Below are 20,617 nucleotides of genomic sequence, written 5' to 3'. Positions count from 1 at the left end.
TAATTACATGTTGTGAGACCGTGACTTTGTGTTTTTCTTTGTTTTTCGTCAATCTTTAGTAAATACAGAGAGAAAAGGAAAGGTCTTATTATATATTATAATCAAAAATAAATTTCATTGAAATATTACTAACTTATTTCTGGGTATCATGCTTCAGAGAACCATGATGTGTTACAATACGCTCCGCTCTTTAATTTTAGTTTAGTAGAAAATATTCTCAAAACCTGCATATATCAAAATTATGTCAGGGTTCTAAAATGAATCGGTAATAAAATCGTAAACCAGATCAACATTGGAAATAATTTAAAAAATTTGCTTTGGTCCGATTGAAAAAAGTACTATACTACCAAATAGTTACATCTATTCTGTAGCAATAAAAGTTATAAAATTCTGTCTATTATTAATTTTAATATTATAAAGTGTATCGTTTAACTCTTAGCCATTATTTACAATTTAATTGTTAATTATGCCTAAAAAAACGAATTAACAACTTTGGTATTGTTTGGAAGGTAAACAGCTTAATTCCTTTATGTAAAGCCACCTTAACATGTTTTTGCATAATTCTGACTCACGTTGGTTGCTATCGGGCTTAAGCCATAAAATCGAAGAAAAAAAAAAGAAGACAAAGAGACTTTCACTTGTCATTTCAATGTCACTTTCCGGCCCACAAGCATAAACGCCACCGGCAACGGAAGTTCCCAAAATCCAAACAAATGTTGGAAGATATTTTTAAGTCTCCGCATCTTTCTTACTTTCCTATATGAAAATAAAATGTAAGTATCACAATTACACACATACAAGTTTTTTTTTTTAATTCAGTTTCATAATTACCAATTTTTAGTGAATAATCCTGAAATTTATGAAAATACATACATTTTAAGGTTATGTCATAATGTTTTGATTGTTATATTTGATTTTGTTTTTGTTATTTTAGTGGACTACACCAACAAAGGTTATGTGTTTTGCACCAGATTGAAAGCATCATAGCGAAAAACGGACCTGTCATATCTTTAAATTTTCAAAAGAGCCCCTGGAAAAAGAAAAATGAATATCTTTGCCAAGGAATAGGTACTAAGGTATTTTTACTAAATCTTTCATTTTTTTTAATACCTAAATGAGGTAATTTATAAATTTTGTTCCTTGTAGGCAAATGGATAAAAAACCTTCAGTCCATGCATTGGTATGTAATTGTTGACAAAAATACAATGAATGGCCTCACTACTTTTCCACATGCAAAGAGTTTAACCAAGGAGAAATTAAAGAAATTGTCAAAAACCTAGGTAAGTATATACTTCCAACTTATTTTTATTTATTTCAAAGCTTGATTTTTTTCAAGGTAAATACAGAATTGCTTAGTACAAACATATCTATACCCAGTACAAGTTCGTCCACTTCTTTGAAGCATGGTACTTCAAACAGAAACACTGTCAACAATTTTGTAGAAGGTGAGCCGGTGTCAAATTCCAGTAAGGGTCATGATTTCAATTTTGCACCAACAGCAGAGCTAAAATTCATTTTGCCGCAAAAAACTGGAGGATGTGAAAGAAAAAAGTGTAGAAGTTAAAATTAAGTTTTTCATATGAGCACATAAAAAATAATCATGACAAAGTTCAGTTGTATACAGGTTTGACATGTAATAAATATTTTTGTAATCTTATTAAGTTAATTAGTTTTATACATTATTTAAATAATAATTGTATACTTCACATAGAATATGCAGAAATTATATGTACATATATAATTTTTTTTATTAAGATAAGGACAACATGTATTAAAGCATAACACATAATATAGACACACACGTAATATCTTCATTAAAAATTATGATTGTATGTTATGTAGCATTAGAGCCTAAAAACATTAAGGAGAATAAAGGTCGTTATTGGCAAATGACAATATTATTTTCTCTATTTCCTACATTTTTGGTGAAGGGAATAGGCTCTGCCCTAAAAAGCCAGGTTAAACCAAGAGCAAAAAAGTTTAGGTCTCATGAGTGTAAGTAAAGTAAACCTTTCTATTAAAAAGGCCATCCAAGATAAAAAAAAATATACTAAAAATATTAATGTTAATTCTTTAGCGACATCTAGGGTGGATATGCTGAATCAACTCATCAATTAATTCACTGTCGTACTGATGAAAGTTATGGCGTATTCACCAAAGTATGCAGATAATCGCTGAATTCAAAATAATTTTATTTGCGTTATTAAATTATGCTTAAAATTCAAAACTTCTTTTTTTACCTTAAAGGCCATGCAAAACTTAGTAGAAAAGTTTATTAAGTAAATTTTCCACGATTTATACGTGCCACAAGATAAAGGGAAAAGAGGGTCCCATTTATTAGGGTATTGGGATAAGACAACTAGGTTTTTATGTCGATTTTTTTTATTTTCCATTTTTATTTTGAAAAGCAATTGTAATAAAATATAAAAGGAATTGACAGGAAAAGAATCGGTAATAAAAGAAACTATTAACGAATTGAATCGAAGCTATAGAAGCCGAGATATTAGTAAAAATGTGGGAAAAACAAAAGAAAACTGGTTTTTTCCCACGGTACAATTTTTTTTTTTTTAAATGATTATTGACAAATTTTAAAGTAAGCCCTAAACTATCAATTTCCAGTAAAAAAACTCAATAAAAAAAAAATTTTTTTTTTGGTCGAAAATCGAAAGGGGTATACCCACGAAAAATTTCGAAAAAATGATTTTTATTTTTTTCTGAATTAACTGTAAGTCTGAGAACTTTTTGTTTCAAACAAAAGTTCTCGGGAATATTACGAGGTATCCGTATGTCAAAACGAATCGGTTCTAGCTATTATAGAATCGGAGAAAATTGCAAAAAACTGTAAAACATAAATATCGAATTATCAAGAGCCCTATGGAAAAATATCAATTTTTTATTTTTCTATCCTGCACTACTTCAGAGTACCTTTAAAAAAGGTTATTACCAATTTGACTCTAAAATGAACAGAAACCCTATTTCTTTGCAATTTTCGATTTTCGAACAAAATCCGGGGTCAAAATGACCATTTTTTCAAAATATGCTCTGAATTTAAAATTTCGTTTTTCTGGTTAAAGACCATTCAAAAACTAGTAAAAAAGCTTTATGACAAATTTTTCCACGATCCATACGAGTGCCACAATATAAATAGAAAGATTAGGTCCCATAAGAATTCATGTTTGGGGATAAGAAAACCGGGTTTTTTCGTGGATTTTTTTGATTTTTCAGTTTTATTTTTGAGAGCCAATAGTAATAAAGTATTAAAAGAATTGACAGGAGAAGAATAAGAAATAAAAGAAACCATAAACGAATTGAATCGAAGCTATAGAAGCCGAGATATAAGTAAAAATGTGGGAAAAACAAAAGAAAACTTCCTTTTTCCCACCGTACAATTTTTTTTTCCTAAAATGATTAATGGCAAATTTTAAAGTAAACCGTAAACTAACAATTTCCAGTAAAAAAACTCAATAAAAAAAAATTTTTTTTTTGGTCATAAATCGAAAGGGGTATACCCACGAAAAATTTCGAAAAAATGATTTTTATTTTTTTCTGAATTAACTGTGAGTCTGAGAACTTTTTGTTTCAAACAAAAGTTCTCGGGAATATTACGAGATATCCGTATGTCAAAACGAATCGGTTCTAGCTATCATAGAATCGGAGAAAATTGAAAAAAACTGTAAAACATAAATATCGAATTATCAAGAGCCCTATGGCAAAATTTTAACTTTTTATTTTCCTATCCTGTACTACTTTAGAGTACCTTTAAAAAAGATTATTACCGATTTGACTCTAAAATGAACGGAAAACCTATTTCTTTGCATTTTTCGATTTTCGAACAAAATCCGGGTCAAAATGACCATTTTTTCAAAATATGCTCCGAATTCAAAATTTCTTTTTTCTGGTTAAAGACCATTCAAAAACTAGTAAAAAAGCTTAATGACAAATTTTTCCACGATCCATACGAGTGCCACAATATAAATAGAAAGATTAGGTCCCATAAGAATTCATGTTTGGGGATAAGAAAACCGGGTTTTTTCGTGGATTTTTTTGATTTTTCAGTTTTATTTTTGAGAACCAATAGTAACTGGATATAAAAAGAATTGACAGGAGAAGAATAAGGAATAAAAGAAACCATAAACGAATTGAATCAAAGCTACAGAACCCGCGATACTATAGTAAAAATGTGGGAAAAACAAAAGAAAACTGGTTTTTTCCCACCGTACAATTTTTTTTCCTAAAACGATTATTGGCAAATTTTAAAGTAAGCCCTAAACTAACAATTTCCAGTAAAAAAGCCCAATAAAAAAATAATTTTTTTTTTGGTCGAAAATCGAAAGGGGTATACCCACGAAAAATTTCGAAAAAATGGTTTTTATTTTTTTATAAATAAACTATAACTCTGATAACTTTTTGTATTAAATAAAAGTTCTTGGGTATATTAAGAGGTATTCGCCTGTCAAAACGAATTGGTTCTAGCTAATATAGAATCGGAGAAAATTGAAAAAAACTGTAAAACATAAATATCGAATTATCAAGAGCCCTATGGCAAAATTTTAATTTTTTATTTTCCTATCCTGTACTACTTTAGAGTACCTTTAAAAAAGATTATTACCGATTTGACTCTAAAATGAACGGAAAACCTATTTCTTTGCATTTTTCGATTTTCGAACAAAATCCGGGTCAAAATGACCATTTTTTCAAAATATGCTCCGAATTCAAAATTTCTTTTTTCTGGTTAAAGACCATTCAAAAACTAGTAAAAAAGCTTAATGACAAATTTTTCCACGATCCATACGAGTGCCACAATATAAATAGAAAGATTAGGTCCCATAAGAATTCATGTTTGGGGATAAGAAAACCGGGTTTTTTCGTGGATTTTTTTGATTTTTCAGTTTTATTTTTGAGCACCAATAGTAACTGGATATAAAAAGAATTGACAGGAGAAGAATAAGGAATAAAAGAAACCATAAACGAATTGAATCAAAGCTACAGAACCCGCGATACTATAGTAAAAATGTGGGAAAAACAAAAGAAAACTGGTTTTTTCCCACCGTACAATTTTTTTTCCTAAAACGATTATTGGCAAATTTTAAAGTAAGCCCTAAACTAACAATTTCCAGTAAAAAAGCCCAATAAAAAAATAATTTTTTTTTTGGTCGAAAATCGAAAGGGGTATACCCACGAAAAATTTCGAAAAAATGGTTTTTATTTTTTTATAAATAAACTATAACTCTGATAACTTTTTGTATTAAATAAAAGTTCTTGGGTATATTAAGAGGTATTCGCCTGTCAAAACGAATTGGTTCTAGCTAATATAGAATCGGAGAAAATTGAAAAAAACTGTAAAACATAAATATCGAATTATCAAGAGCCCTATGGCAAAATTTTAATTTTTTATTTTCCTATCCTGTACTACTTTAGAGTACCTTTAAAAAAGATTATTACCGATTTGACTCTAAAATGAACGGAAAACCTATTTCTTTGCATTTTTCGATTTTCGAACAAAATCCGGGTCAAAATGACCATTTTTTCAAAATATGCTCCGAATTCAAAATTTCTTTTTTCTGGTTAAAGACCATTCAAAAACTAGTAAAAAAGCTTTATGACAAATTTTTCCACGATTCATACGAGTGTCACAATCTAAAGAGGAAGATCAGGTCCCATAAGAAGCAATGTATTAGGATAGGAAAAAGTGGTTTGTTTCTTGTTTTTTTTTTTTAATTTTTATTTTAAAAGGCAATTATAATAAAATAAAAAAAATTTAAAGAAAAAAAAAACGAATAAAAAAATTTATTAACTTATTGAATTGAAGCTATGAAAGCCGTGATCTCAATAATATAGTAAAAAAAATATAAAAATACACCTTTTTTTGACACCGCATCAATGTCTTTTTTTTCTAAATTGATAAACTATTAATATAAATTTATTACCAATTTAGCAACCCCCACTAAAAGAACCCTAACTAAAATAAAACTATTATTACTATTATTTTTTTTCCAGATATTTATACCTTGTCCTAACCTTTATGCTGCTATTACTATTATTATAAATATTATCTTTCTTGTCAATGTCCTTAAACCTTAAAACACCCTTTATAATATGATTAATATAATTATAAGTAATATTTTCCTTATAAATGCCTTAAAACCTTAAAACCCCCCGTATAATTCTATTTCCATACTATTATTATTCTCATAAATGTTCCGTAATATCAATACCCTCTGTATATTTCAAATATATATTTCTTAATATTTATATTCATTTTATTTATCCTAGTAATTTATCAAGAAACCGCGTAAAATTGTCCCCATAATACTAATAATATTCATTAATAAAATAACTCATGACGTCACGAGATGAACACGACGCGTTTATAATTGTTGCGAGACATCCTCCATCCTTCTCTCAAACCGCTTTTCCTACTCTAACTCGTAGCGCAAACGGGCCGAATTTGCCGCCACAATACCCCGAAAACCCCGCGCTTACGTCATCTGACCATGTGCAACTCGATAGTGACGTCGTCCGTATGCCTTTACATTGGGTCAATTTGGTGCTGGACCGCCAACTATTTTGTACCATGCGTTGGCTCCCGTGGTGTCGACGGTATGACTGGTTGATTGGAACGGCTTATTTTTGGGGGTTTTTCTTAAATAACAGCGCATTGCGGAACAACGGTAACATTTGAAGAAAAACGGTTTTTAGTGGATTATAGCCAGATAGTGTCCGGTGATTTCAGAAAAAAAATGGTTTCCGTAGGTGTCATAGGTATGCCGGTATAAAGCGTCAAAGTTAAAAAAAGGTGTAGAGCAAAAACTGCTCTACGTAGAAGACTGTAGACTATGTCGAAAAATAGGATTTAAAAAGTTCTTAAAATGCTGAAAGTTTGAAATTTCTAGGTGCCGCCAATAAAGAGTTATTAAGAAAAGTAGAAAAAAACGGTCAAAAAAAGGCTCAAAAAGGGGTTTAGATTTGTTAACACAGCTCACCCCGTATAATACGTAGCACCATGAATAATACCTCTATTTAATCCTAAAGGATTAAGCTTTCAAACGGTGTAAACAAAAAAAATTAAAAAAATTTTTTAGAAGTAGAAAAAAATTTATTTCTCGAAAAATTCACTTTTTTTTTTTCGAAAAAAAAAATTTTAAGTTTGAGCTCGTTTATCTCGGAAGGAGTTTCTTTTGGAAAAAAATAGTTAAGATCAAAAAGAAAGCTACATTTACGTAGAAAAGGGCTGTTTTATTCGCATTATCGGGAACATTACCGTTTAGGCCCCACGGCCGTTTAAGTCCGCGAGGTACCGCGCAAAAAGTTCAAAATTCATTCACAGAAAAATCCGACTTCTAAAGGGTTTATCTTAAAAAGCGCCCTTTAGGAGCTGCTTTATATAAAGGCCTTTAACGTCAATGAGTTTCAGAAAAATCGGCCCGGTCAGTTTTCCACAACGACTTAATCAAATTTTTTTCGTCAAAAAACCGTTTTTTGCCACGCCCACCCCTTCGGGGTGGGCGTGGCGAAAAATTTTTTTCACCGTTATATACTCTCATCCTTCCTACATATAACGGTAAAAACCCGAAAGAAAAATTCGCCATAGAAAAAAAGTTATTAGCGTTTTTGTGTCGAAAGTCGGAACCTCCGCCAATTTTTGTCGGTGCGTTCTTACAATACGCGAAGCGTATTGTAACAAGCGTGAGCTTAAAATCCATCGCAAACACCTTAATCGACTAACATAAATAATTTCATATAAATATACATGGATACTTAAAGCTACCAAAGAATGTAAAAATACTAAAAAAAATTCGTTTAGACATATTCCCCGCTCTCTCTGCTTTCTGCTGGAGCAATGCTTAAGGGTCGGAGTTCCACCCTCATCGTCTCGTTGGGGTTATGTGTAAATTTACATCGCTTGCACTGCCTCTTCATGACCCATAAGGTTATGCAACATATCAAGATAATGATCAATATGGTGCAGCCACTGCAGTGTAGAAGTGAAGTGTGACTTTCTTCCATATTTTGCCTTACAACTGCTGACCTAGTCGCTGCTCGTCCAATAAAAGGTAAGTAAGGTCATCTGCTACGTTGAATACGGATTCCCTCGAAAAACTGCTGACTGGATTGGTTTTTGCTTGGTGTAGGTCGGTTATATTAATAAATGTTGATGTTTATAGCTTGACACAACAGGAACGGCATCGAAACATTTTGCGATTATATTGTTTTGTTTGGTTTTTAAGATGCATGCTTCGTTTAAAATCTACTGGTTGGTTGTTTTACACGATGCGTCGAATACTACCCTTAGTTTTGTAGTTGTACTATCTTCTCTTGTGACAGCTTGGTGGGGTATGTAGTATTTTCCTTGGTTGTTCGTATATCTCGGCAATCTCTCCATGTGCCCGAGCCTCAGGTAGTCTTCCATAAATTGTCTGTACTGGTCGTAAAGATTCCTGTTTTTCGTGAATTTTTTCTCTAACTATTGAAATCTTGCTACGGCTCGAGACTTTGATTTCCCTATTTGAGGTGGGTACTCCTTAAATGGAAGCTTTACCGTGTAACTTCCGTCCTTGTTTCTTGCTATTGTTTTTTGAAAGAACTCTTTACACATTTGGTCTTCTGGCTTGATCTGCTGTTAATATGGGACTTCTTCTATTTCCCAAAATTTGGTTAATTGATTGTCTTCTTCTGTTCTTAATACCATGCTCTTTGCAGTTGTTTACTTTTTTCACTGATGATTATTGTCCCAGAGATGATCCACCCAAATTCTATTTTTTGCAGTCATTCAGTCATCAGTCCATTCTGCTTGTTGAGCCCTTTCAGTATTATTATCCCGTATTCTTTTGCTCCTAATATTATGTTGATGGGTCCTATTGTATTGAACGTAGGATCCGCTAGAATCGTATTTTGCCATTCTTTTAGGTCTCTTTCGCTTAACGGTTCACTGGGGAGCGCCTTCGTAATCCTTGGTAACACGAGTAGCTCAGTAGTGAGTGTGTACTTGCTGGGGAATCTTGGCCTTAATTGAACTTCGACTTTTGACTTGGAAACACTTGATTCATTCTCGCCGACTTCTGATATTTCGGCAGGTATTTTTTGTCTTGAATTATGACTCCTTGTGTTAGAATCATTATATCTTGGATTGACTGTACTGGGCCTGTAGCTAGGTTCGTAATTTCTCCTAACGCTGATAATTTGGTAGTTATTTGGTCTTGAGGTGAAGTTCATTATTCCAGCGTTCGACGTGGCTTGCCGGACTTTATGTAGTAAAGTGTAGTAGTACCCATTGCAAACTTTGCACTTACTTGTCATGGTGCATCTATCTCTCGAATTATGGCTTAAACATCTGGCACATAGTTGATGGTCTTTTATCATCTTCATTCGACCCGTTCGTGATTGACACAGGAATAGATTGCAGTGCCAAATAGACTGTCCTCGATTGCATAGTTGGCATACTAGATTTCTTTGGGATTTGTCGTTTTTTCCTGAATTAAGTGCTTCGAGTGACCGAAACCTTCTTTTTAGAAATTCTAAAATCTCTTCTAGTGTGGAGACTTCTAGAGGGTTTTCTAAACTTTGCCCGTAGATTTTTATAGTTTCTGGCTATGATTCTTCCTACCATTAAGTACCAAGATGAAGTGTCAAAGCCTAGATTTTTAATGCCTTCCAAGCATTCGGTGGTGACATCATACAATTGTTTAAGTTTATGTACTGACTCGTACATAATTGTCAGGAACTCGAAGATCTTGTCCACCAACTTTGATACAATGAGTCGTTTGTTTTGATATCGCTGTTTCAAAACATCGAAGTTTCCATATGTTGCGAGTAAATGTCTTATGGTGTTTTGTGCTTCTCCTCGAAGACGGGACTTGAGGTGCTGGAGCTCCTGCGCATTTGATAACTTGTTGTTTTGATGGATAACTCTTGTAAAGAGATCATCGAACGTGGGCCACTCTTCGTACAATCCGCTAAATGTCGGAATTTTCATTGTTGGAATAGGTGTGTTGTTTAATACATCCTGCCCCTCCTTGATTTTTTCATCTAGCTGCTCCATAATCTCATCGTAAGACCTTTTGACTAGATGGTGGGCTGCTAAGTATCCTTTGCTGGTAGTGCCTTTGCAGAGGATCTCGTTGTAAAGTTGCTGAATGAGCCCCCATTGATTTCTGGTGTCTTCTTTTAAAAATTCATATCGAGTTGTTGATTTGTTCCTAAGATTTTCATTTTAAATTTCTTCAATCAGGAATTCAAATTCTTGGATCACTACTTCTTTTCAGCACTGCTTTGCCTTCTTCTGTCTTGTTCTCCTCTTCTGCTTTCTTGTACGTCTTCATATAGGTTTCATAAAGTCCATTATTTTGGTTAAAATATTTATTCGTAAAATAAGTATGGCTGACCTCTCCTATTCTTTTCAGCTTCTCGTCGTATTCTACTATGGTTTCCCATATTCCGTCTCCCTGTTGATTTCGCTGAGTAATATATGTTGGTGTCTTTCTTGCATGTGAATCTTTCTTTACGTTGACTAGAACTTGCTCTAATTCTCTGGCTAGCACCTGCGGGTGGAGGACAATTTTATTTGTTTCTTCCATTGCTTTCTCGATGAAGGACGCGGCTGTTTTGGCTTGATTTGCCTTTCTTGCTTGACTACTTTGGCTGGCTTGACTGATTTGCGTGGCTTAATTGACTTGACTGACTTGTCTGCTTTGACTGCTTTGATTGGCTCGTCTGGAAACACGCAACACTAGAGCTGATCGTCTAGTGCAAGTTTGTCCAAAGCGCTACATTTCTGCTACCAACACTTATTTTAAACAACATCCTAGACGTCTATCCACGTGGAAATCCCCAGCCGATCGCAATAACCACATAGTAAAAAATCAAACGGTATTCGTTCTCATTAAGATCCATTTAGTGAAGTGCGTTTAATATAGTAACAACATACCCTGGCGCCGACGTCAATAGCGATCACAATCCCGTAGTCATAAGTCTGCAACTTCGCTACTTCAATAGAGTCCTACGTCTAAATAAACCTAAGCGAATCGACGACAAAAGACTTCTTGATCCTGAATTACCAGCTAGAGCAATTGAGAATCTTAAGGTGCGTCTACAAACAACTAACTTTTGCAATGATGACGATGTAAAGTATAGGTGAACTGTCTTGAAGAAGGCACTTTTGAAAACTCAGGAAAAAGACACTGGATATACACAAACCTCTAAAAAGTAATAGTGAATGACAGACGAAATTCTCTAACCTGTGACCAAGAGAAGGATATACAAAGCCACATACATTAACCAGTACAGGGAACTAACAGAAAACAGGGGCGGTAAGATCAGAATGTCGAGAAGCAAAAGAAGGATGGCTAGCTGAAAAATGTAGTGAAATGGAGATAGTAGAAAAAAGGACAACTAGTTTAAGCTCCACAGATGTATGAAAGAGCTCACAAACACATAACGCAAGCAAATCCACGGTCGTTTATGAGGCCCATTTCAATGACATACGACCCCATTAACCACCTAGAGACTATGATGATATGGACCAGCCCTATTATCACAACACAAGAAGTGAGATGTCCTACAGAACTTCAGAAAAATGCCAGAGCTGTAGGACCAGACAAAATTCATGCGGAAGCCCTAAAATTAACCATCGGTGCAGATGATAGAGGCTTAAAACTTCTCATATCGTTGTCCAACTGGACTCTATGAAACTGTAAAAATTTCAACAGACTGGATGAGGTCGACGTTCATCGCTCTACCAAAAAAACCAGGCTTAATCAGTCTTCTGTCGCAAGAAAATGGCTTACACAATAAGTACTTCAGGACAGCACGGTTTCTAGGTACCATACTGGAATTAAAGCTGATCTTGGTTAAAGCTAATCCAGGTATAGCCATGTAGATATTAGAATTAAGAAGACCACCTGTACGCTTTGCGCTTGCAATTGGGGCTTTCGGGTGTAGCTGTAAGTCTGTTTTCAAAGATCCGTCATTGAATCTGCTTGTTTATCGTTCAACCAATTCTTATGTATGATGCTATCGAGCAGAGCGGCGTATACTATGAGTTCCAAGCTAGTATTGTTTGTATAAAAGTCTATAAGTATATTCCTTTACTAGACTGGGCTACCGCAAAACTGTTGATAGGCGCTGAAGACACATTAAAGATATGAAATTTGGCTTTGGAATTTGGAACAAAATGTCAGATGGCATGTGCTCCACACTACTTAAGTTGTGGAGGTTACCTTGATCGCATAAAAATCTTAAATTCGAAAAATCTTGGCACTTGACTAACTCTAATTTAATAAAGAATATGATAAATTGTCATTAGATTTTTTGTACATAATATTTGTTGCATGTAGCTTTTTTAAAGTTACCTTAGATTTACAGTAGTTAGTAATTATAACTTATATTTGAGAAACTTAAAAACCGTTTAAAAGAAACAATATAGTACATACCTTTGGCCATTGGTGATAATACTAGGAAATGAACAGAAGCTGCTCCAGCACTGTTACCGAATATAGTAACGTTATTCGGATCCCCCAAAAAATTTTTTATATTATTTTGAACCCATTTTAATGCTAAAACCATATCTTTAAAGGCGGCGTTTCCAGGTACATCAAGGCTTGGGTCATCTAAGGCTAAGAAACCTAAAATGTTTTTTTGAAATAATTATTCTAAAACCTAAAACTTTTATAGGCTTACCAAATAAACCTAATCTATAATTAATAGCTACTAGGACAATATCTTCACTTATAAGTAGTTCAGGTCCCTGAAGATCTTTCCTGTTTGACCCTGAGAGAAAGCTGCCTCCGTGAATAAAGACCATCACGGGCTTTAGTACATTCTTGTTGGTATTAGTGCTAGGTAACTAAAAAATTTCATAATATATTACTTATATAAAAGGTAAATATTTTTTGCTGAGTTGAATGGCAACACTGTTGCTTAATTTTATTTTTCAGTAACCATAGATTCAAAAAAAATTATATCCAGGGTAGAGGATACAGTTATTGACATTCTTATAGTTATTGGCACCCTGTTCATTTTGAGTAAATTAACTAAGCCATCTATTGGGCTTAAATAATTTTAAATATATGACTGCTTTCATTACAGTTTTCCTTATTAGAGACCGAGTATTTAAAATGCTAACATTAACGGTTTTTTCTCAGTCTTCAAATGTCTAGCATGGAGTCAGTTAGTGTCGTGATTTTATTGGAATTTTCTATATACAGGTAAGAACTCCTGCTTATATACCTATGTTTTATTTGATTTTTGGCCTAATTAGAGGTGAGATTTTAATTTTGTGGTTAATAAACATTATTATTTATAATATTAAATAACAATTTTTTAGTAATAAGCCTTAATTCATAAAAAAATAGGTGCCAACTACTGTCTTCAAAATTTTCTAATCCCACAAATATTGTCATAGGTGCCAACATCTGTATTGATTGTACCGGAAGATTTGTCATAGTAATTGGCACTATTTTTAAAATTGTAAATATTTTTCAGCTTTGTCAAAGTTTTAGCTATAAGTGAAATGTAGGTATACAAAAACCTATAAGTAAAAAATAAAAAAGTACTTAAATAAATAAATAGGTAAATGAGCTAAACAAAAACTAATTGGATTAACTTCTTTTCCCTGCATTTATTAATTTACTTTGTTTTTATGGCTACGTTTTTATTCTTTGACCTTTTTTTTAATTGAGCCTTTTTTAATCCCTTAACAGAAGTTTTAGTTAAAATATACAATAAAAAAAAGGTTTGAGTGAGTAAACTATTTATTTCTTATTGCCCTCGTAGGGCTTGAAAAAGGTCGTTCAATTAAAAAAATCGAAACGTAACGCAGTAAAAACAAAGTAGGGTTTTAATTATGACCCCTAATACCCAATAGACGTCCATGACCTATTTTTAAATATTTATTACCAGAAAGTTAAAAGGTTAAATTTAAAATAAAAAGTTGTATGTATTAAATGATTATGTCTCGTTGTCTAAAGTTGTATGTATTATATGATTATACTCGCACATATATCCTAAGTATCGTAATCCTTTAATAATTGGAAATCAAATATCTAATAATTTTGATATAATGCGTTTTTCTTTTCAGCTATGCCAAAAACCCTCAGTGAAAAATACTCTGAAGCAGATCTGTAAAATGCCATTCAGGATGTCCAAAACAAAATGTCCAAAAAATCCGCCGCTCAAAAACATAAGATTCCAAGAGCGACTCTACAGTTTCGGCTCTCAAATAAATTTATTAAAACTTCTCGCGGACCAACTCCAATTCTTTCGCTTAAAGAGGAAAATGATTTGATACTTTGGATTAAAGAATGTCACCGCAAGGGGTTTCCTGTGCAAAAAAAGGCAATTCAAAGTTCTGTCAATCAGTTTTTGGATGATAATCCTCGAGAAAATCCATTTAAGGACAATTTTCCGGGAGATGGGTGGTATAAGGCATTTTTAAGGCGCCATGTAGACGTAACTGTAAGAAAACCTGAAGCTGTAACGGCAGCTTCTTTCCGCGTTAGTGAAGAGAATATTAAAAAATGGTTTGGGGATATTTCAGACTACTTAAAAGAAAAAAACTTTGAACATGTATTGCAAAATCCTGACAAAATTTTCATTGGAGATGAGACAAATTTTCTTCTTTGCCCCCAAAATAAAAGGGTCTTAGCTCCCAAAGGAGCAAAGAACGTTTATGAAATTGACTGTGGAAAAGCAAAAAGTTCAATTACTGTTATGTTTTCATTTAGCGCTTCTGGTATAGTAGCCAAGGATATTAGAGATTCTGTTCCTAAAGACTTTGCGTTTACAGCCACTGATTTTATAGAATATATTTCAAAGACCTTTTATAACCATTGACGAAATCTAAAAGTGGAGTTTCCTAATCTAAAAGTGGTTATGCAATGGAGGATATATAATCCAACCGAAGAGCTAACTAAAAAGCATTTTGCCAAAATCCTTAAAATGGTAATTGATAACTCAGTTCGAAAAGATATTATTGCTAATAGATTTAGAGCGTGTGGACTCTATTCATGGAATCCTAATGCGATAGATTTTACTAAATGTTTAGGGGGTCAAAAAGAGAATAGGGAAACTATAGACAAATCTGCTTCTAAAAACATCGACGCATTAACTTTAGATTTTACAACCTTTAAGGAAATATATGGCGTTGACCGAATCAAAAAATTTGAAGCTTTTGATTGTTCCAAAGAAGGAAAAGATTTCAACATTATTTATAAACTTTGGATGGAGTTTATTAAAAAGAAAACTAGCACAAAACAAATCCACAACACTTCATTTATCGCGGAAGCAAATGAAATGTCGGAGCCCTGCGTTAGCAATGATTTAGAAACAAAATTAAGTCAAGAACAAAGTCACCAAACAAAGAAAGATTTTAAAGATGTAAAAGAAACTAATAAAAATCTCAGTGACTTTATCCAAATGGAATGTTCTGGAGATAACTTTCTTGGACTTGGAGAAAATCAAACATTTCAAAAAAATATATTTGAAGACTGTTTTAACTTTCAAGAGAACATAAAAGAAGATAGTCAAACATTGAAAACATACGTGGTATCAGAAAGTGGAACCCTTGATCTTGCCAGTGTGGAAATTCAAAAATTCGAGCCCATCAACTGATTCTTTAAAATTAATCTCGCAAACGGTTACACAAAAAGACATCGTAGACGCAACTGTAATATTTATTAAGGAAACAGAAAGTAATCCTATGTCCCAATATTTAACACATCCTGCCACCCCAAAACGGAAAGGAAAAATACTTCCCGAGAAAGCTTCATTTATTTTATCGTCATCTTCATGGAGCAGAAGGACACTGATAAAGAAGAGAGATATAGAAAACGAGAAAGAAAGTCAAAATCAAAGAAAATTCAAAAAGAAAAGAAAAATAAATGTCTTATCCGAAATAATTCTAAAGCCGCATAGGAATTTACAAGAAGAAGATTTGCCTGATTTGAAATCATCAACCCGACCAAGAGTATTAAATGTTACTAGAAATGTATTTAAAGATACTGACGACATGAGCCTTAATAGCAGTTCAACTTTTAAAAATTGTTTAATGTTAGGTTCTAGCATATCGTTTAAAAATCCCAGTTTATATAGTGGCATGTGATATTCTTGCACTCTAAATTTTTCAAGTTGTAACCGAGGAGTTAGGTGTGAAAAATGCATGAGAGCCTTACATGCTTGATTACATGCCTGAAAAAACCCCATGACATGTTTTAGTCAGAAAAAGAGTTTTAGTTAATATCGTTGTACTGATTCCAAAGACAAGCATATCTTTTATTTTTGTTTTATTTACATCTTTGTTTTGCTTTAATGTTTTGAATAAATTTCTAAAAACAAAATAACTGGTCTTTAAGTTACTATACAAATAGGTAGGTAGGTATTATTTTTAATTTTAAATTATGTAGGTAAAGGTACCTAGGTATTTAATAAATTTTTAGACTTTAATTTCAAAATGCCAATAACTGTGTTAAGGTCATGTTAATAACTAGGTAAAAGATGCCAATTACTATATTTTTGGACTTAAAATCATATTTTGTGGTTTTTATAATTTAATACATGAAATTATTGTATTTTATAAGTTTTGTTTTAAATAGCATAACTCACCAAGTACTAAATAAATTATCCAATTAAGCCTAAAATTAAAATTTTTATAGGCAATTTAGTTGAAATATTTGCTTAAGGGTGCCAATAACTGTATGGTTTACTCTATATACTAATCATAATAGTAAAACTATTTGCATTTGGAATTACATACACAAGGCGTATAAACATTAAGGTTGAGGCAGTCTTCAGAGCCATCTATGAGTTTGGTGAGGAAATTTTCTTGGACGGCTGTGTTGCCAGCTTTAGTAGCATCTAGTGTGTCAGGCCATGGATCTACTGGAACTGGAGCCTAAAAATAGGATATTCAAAAATTTCTTTTTTTTTTAATTTATATTTTTGTTGCTGGATATTTTAGCCACTGGAAAAAACATAAAATATGCATAAAGCAATTTACTTTTTGAGAAGAGTTATTTTGAACATTATTTTCGAGATTTTATATCAAGGTAGTAGTAGGGGTGATTTTACCACTTGTAGTAAATTCAAGAAGGCCATCCATGGTTCTCTAAGATACTGATTTTTAAGAGCCAAAAAATACATTTAATATCTAGATTTTAGATGCCTGGAACTAAATGAGAAATTACTGCAAAAATCTATAAAACGTAGGCGGGTATTTCCCATTACTGAAGGACAATGTATCTCAAAATTTGTTTAAAAACATAAAATAAATCTAATAATAAATCTAAAAATAAAATTATTCCAAATGTCTGGAACAAATATGATATTTAATGTTACTGAATCCGTAAAAAATTACCTGCTAAACAAAATGCCTCATTTTATTTAACAAAACAGTAATTCATAGTTAGTTTTAAGGAACATCTAATAGGTTAAAAAGAAAATCGCATTATCACATATAATAACTAAACTGCTTCTTAAAACCAATTCTTTTTTTTATGTTACCTACTTTGCCTTTTCTAGTTACCTTAAATCTTAATGGACCAATTGGTGGTTTTGCGTATGGTATACCAGTAAAACTATAAAATTTGCCTCCTCTGGCATCCTGACATATTTCACCTCTGACTTTTCCATCTTTAATTGTAGCAATTGGTCCGATTTCTAAATTGGTAAACGTAGACATTATGGATTTGGGAGACAATATAAAACTAAAATTCCAAAATTCTACTTCTAAAGTCAGAACGGCTTTTCACCTACGACATATATGTTTTAATAAGAGAAGAGAATGTTTTTTTTGTAAGAAAAATGTAAAATGTACACTCAGATGATGCTATATATTCCAAAACCTTTCTGTTTCATAAAAATATATTTGTTTGTAATGTTTTTTACTAAATTCAAATATTATATAATTAAATGGTCCCTAGCTATAAAAAAAATCATTCTCTCTTAACCTAAATATTAATATTAAAACTTACCTTAAGTCTCTTAATCCTTTTAATCTATGATAAAATAGATTCATTTACAATCACAAAAAAACTTTACATGTATTATAAAACATTAAAAAAAGCTATTTTAATTAACTACTAATCATACAATGATTATATCAAATTTGTGTATTACAATACTACAACTGAAACCCAACATTTGGATATATTTATCGACCTTGGTTTTAATCTAAAATGATTATTAATTGAATTTTCTGTATATGCGTGGTGAATGTATATAGATTTGTATCCTGATGCCACCTATCGTGAGATAACGGACTTTAAACATTATTGACTTTGTCGTTTGTTTATCTTAATTGTATATTTTTATCACATATGAGTGAATGTTGCTACTTGTCAAAAAGAACAGTTTGTTTTTATAATTGTTAAGGATCTCTTAAAATAATAAAACGGTATTACATAAAATAAGTCTTGTTATGCTAATGCCTAATAAAACCCCTTAATTAGAGTTGAAGAAGTAGTCTATTCTTCCAGTGCTTCTATAACATGTCAATCATTAGGCATGACAAATTAACTAGTTCTGTCAATTCATCTTAAAGTTTTAGTGCCTTGTCTGGGGCCATTGACCGTTCATTAATTTTTTTTCCATTCATAAGATATATTCGCTACCAATTTCATATTTCCAAAATTATACGATTTACCTAACATTCACAAATTGGTAAAAAATAACCAATTATTCTCGATATATGATATCTAGCTATGCAAACTTCAGTCTTCGCGGTCTTCGTCAGTTCGCTTATTAGGTGGGCAGGATGTATGCAATGTGTGGAGGTCTGGATAACTAGAAGCTTGGATACTTTGAGGCATAGAAAAAAGAACTCTTTGGAAGTGGCCCATATCATCCCACCTAGAGTTATGCGTGCAAGATCTACTCGACAGGCATATGCGACTTATGAATATCGAGTGCATCTCTAGTCGTCTAGAACGTCACTATATCAAAACTCCGTTTATTTTATCCTAGCTGTTCGCGGGCTCCGATTCGCTTAGAGTTCGAGACTGCAAGAAGAATAATTACCTACGAGAGGGTGATATGGGCAATCATGACATTCTCCCCCTTCAAATCTCCGGGCATGGATGGATTATATCCATGCCTTTTGCAAAACGGGTTAGAAGTACTAACCCCACACATAGTCAGACTATTCAGGATGCCTCTTGCTCAGGGCTACGTCCCAAAGTTATGGCGTCAAGTGAAAGTAGTCATCATTCCGAAATCCGGAAAAAGCGATTTTACAGATCCCAAATCGTACCGACCTATTAGCCTTACCAGCTTTATGCTGAAGGCGATGGAGCTGATCAATCAGGTACCTTAAGGAAAGCATCCTGGTCAAAAAACCACTGCATGTGCACCAATACGCCTATCAGGCGGGCAAATCCACGGACCTGGCCCTACACCACCTTGTGAGGAAGATGGAGAGTGCTCTGGGTAGTGGCAAGACCTGTCTGGGTGTGTTTCTAGACATTGAAGGGGCGTTCGACAACACCTCTTTCGCATTAATCTGCCAAGCACTCGAGAGCCGCGGCTCAGAACCCTATTTGGTTAGCTGGATAGAGGCCATGCTCTCGAAACGTCATGTAACTGCCCAGCTCAACAACGAAACGGCGAAACGTTGGCAGCTAGGGGCTGCCCGCAGGGAGGAGTATTGTCCCCTACCTTGTGGTGCCTTGTGGTCGACAGCCTGATAAATCTTTTAAACAATGCTGGCCTATACACACAGGCCTACGCTGATGATCTGGTAATCCTTTGCCCGGCGAAAGACGCCGTCTCAATGCGGGGCCCTATGATGAGAGCCCTGCGTATGGTAGACATATGGTGCCTCTCGGGGGCTCTCAGGATTAACCCCAAAAAAGCGGAGCTCCTACTATTCACGAGGAGACTTAACTTTGGCACGCCTCCTGTTAAATCTCTAGGTGGCATGCAGCTGCGTTACTCCAGGACAGTTCGATTTCTGGGAATCAAGTTAGATCCCAAACTCTCCTGGTACGATCATGCAGACACCAAAATGAAGAAGGCCACCTGCGCGCTATGGGCCTGCAGGTGGGCTTTCGGCAATACCTGGGGTCTGTCTCCTAAGATCCTCCACTGGATCCTCCTCTACTCGCGCATTATGAGACCTCTTCTCACATATCGTTTGGTGGCCATGTACGGAAAAAGCGAAAATTTGTGCTCAACTGGACAGAGTCTAACGTCATGCATGTGTCAGCATAACGGGTTCCATGCGGACGGCGCCAACTAGAGCGCTCGAGACTCTGCAGAGCCTTCCGCCTCTGGACCTCGTTGTGCAATTCGAGGCAATGAGGACTGCGTACAGACTATACGTCCTTGGCGAACTACGTGCTGGCAAAACCGGTCACGCAAAAATTTGGTCACGGGCCATACAGAAATTTCCTCTCCTTCTGATGGGCAGTAACTGCATGGCTCCAGTGACTATGGACTGCGAGGAATTCGTGACGCATATTGCAGGCAGAGAGGAGTGGCAGTATTCTAACAGACCTGCATTGCTAAATAGGGGGACCATCTGGTACACAGATGGCTCCAGAATGAATAACAGAGCTGGATCAGGGCTTTGTGGTGGGATCTCACATACCAGTAAGGCATACTCACTGAGGGAGCACGCTACTGTCTT

The 20,617-nt window shown here is 33.9% G+C and overlaps 1 protein-coding gene and 1 long non-coding RNA gene across 3 annotated transcripts in view; one reads left to right on the top strand and one right to left on the bottom strand.

Moving 5' to 3' along the window:
- The window catches only part of LOC126744448 (juvenile hormone esterase-like), a 34,469-nt gene extending 16,313 nt beyond the window's left edge, over positions 1-18,156 (bottom strand). The window contains exons 1-5 of one of the 2 annotated variants that reach the window (XM_050451880.1): positions 17,964-18,156; positions 17,516-17,741; positions 16,748-16,885; positions 12,676-12,841; positions 12,429-12,620 (exon numbers count right to left, since the gene is read on the bottom strand). In XM_050451880.1, the coding sequence (XP_050307837.1) occupies positions 12,429-12,620; positions 12,676-12,841; positions 16,748-16,885; positions 17,516-17,671 (652 nt within the window). In that variant the 5' untranslated portion in view covers positions 17,672-17,741; positions 17,964-18,156. The remainder of the gene's footprint in view (positions 1-12,428; positions 12,621-12,675; positions 12,842-16,747; positions 16,886-17,515; positions 17,742-17,963) is intronic. The other variant, XM_050451879.1, reaches the window with a different exon arrangement.
- Positions 610-1,618, top strand: LOC126744450 (uncharacterized). Its single transcript, XR_007663186.1, has 3 exons — positions 610-1,076; positions 1,147-1,280; positions 1,337-1,618. It is a non-coding gene; the product is annotated as an uncharacterized LOC126744450 (long non-coding RNA).
- Positions 18,157-20,617: the final 2,461 nt, after the last annotated feature.

This window comes from Anthonomus grandis, chromosome 14 (genome assembly GCF_022605725.1).
Source record: "Anthonomus grandis grandis chromosome 14, icAntGran1.3, whole genome shotgun sequence".
In the NCBI taxonomy this organism is placed as follows: Eukaryota; Metazoa; Arthropoda; class Insecta; order Coleoptera; family Curculionidae; genus Anthonomus; species Anthonomus grandis.
The sequence above is the reverse complement of the archived record's forward strand: the minus strand, read 5'-3'. Positions and strand labels throughout refer to the sequence as shown.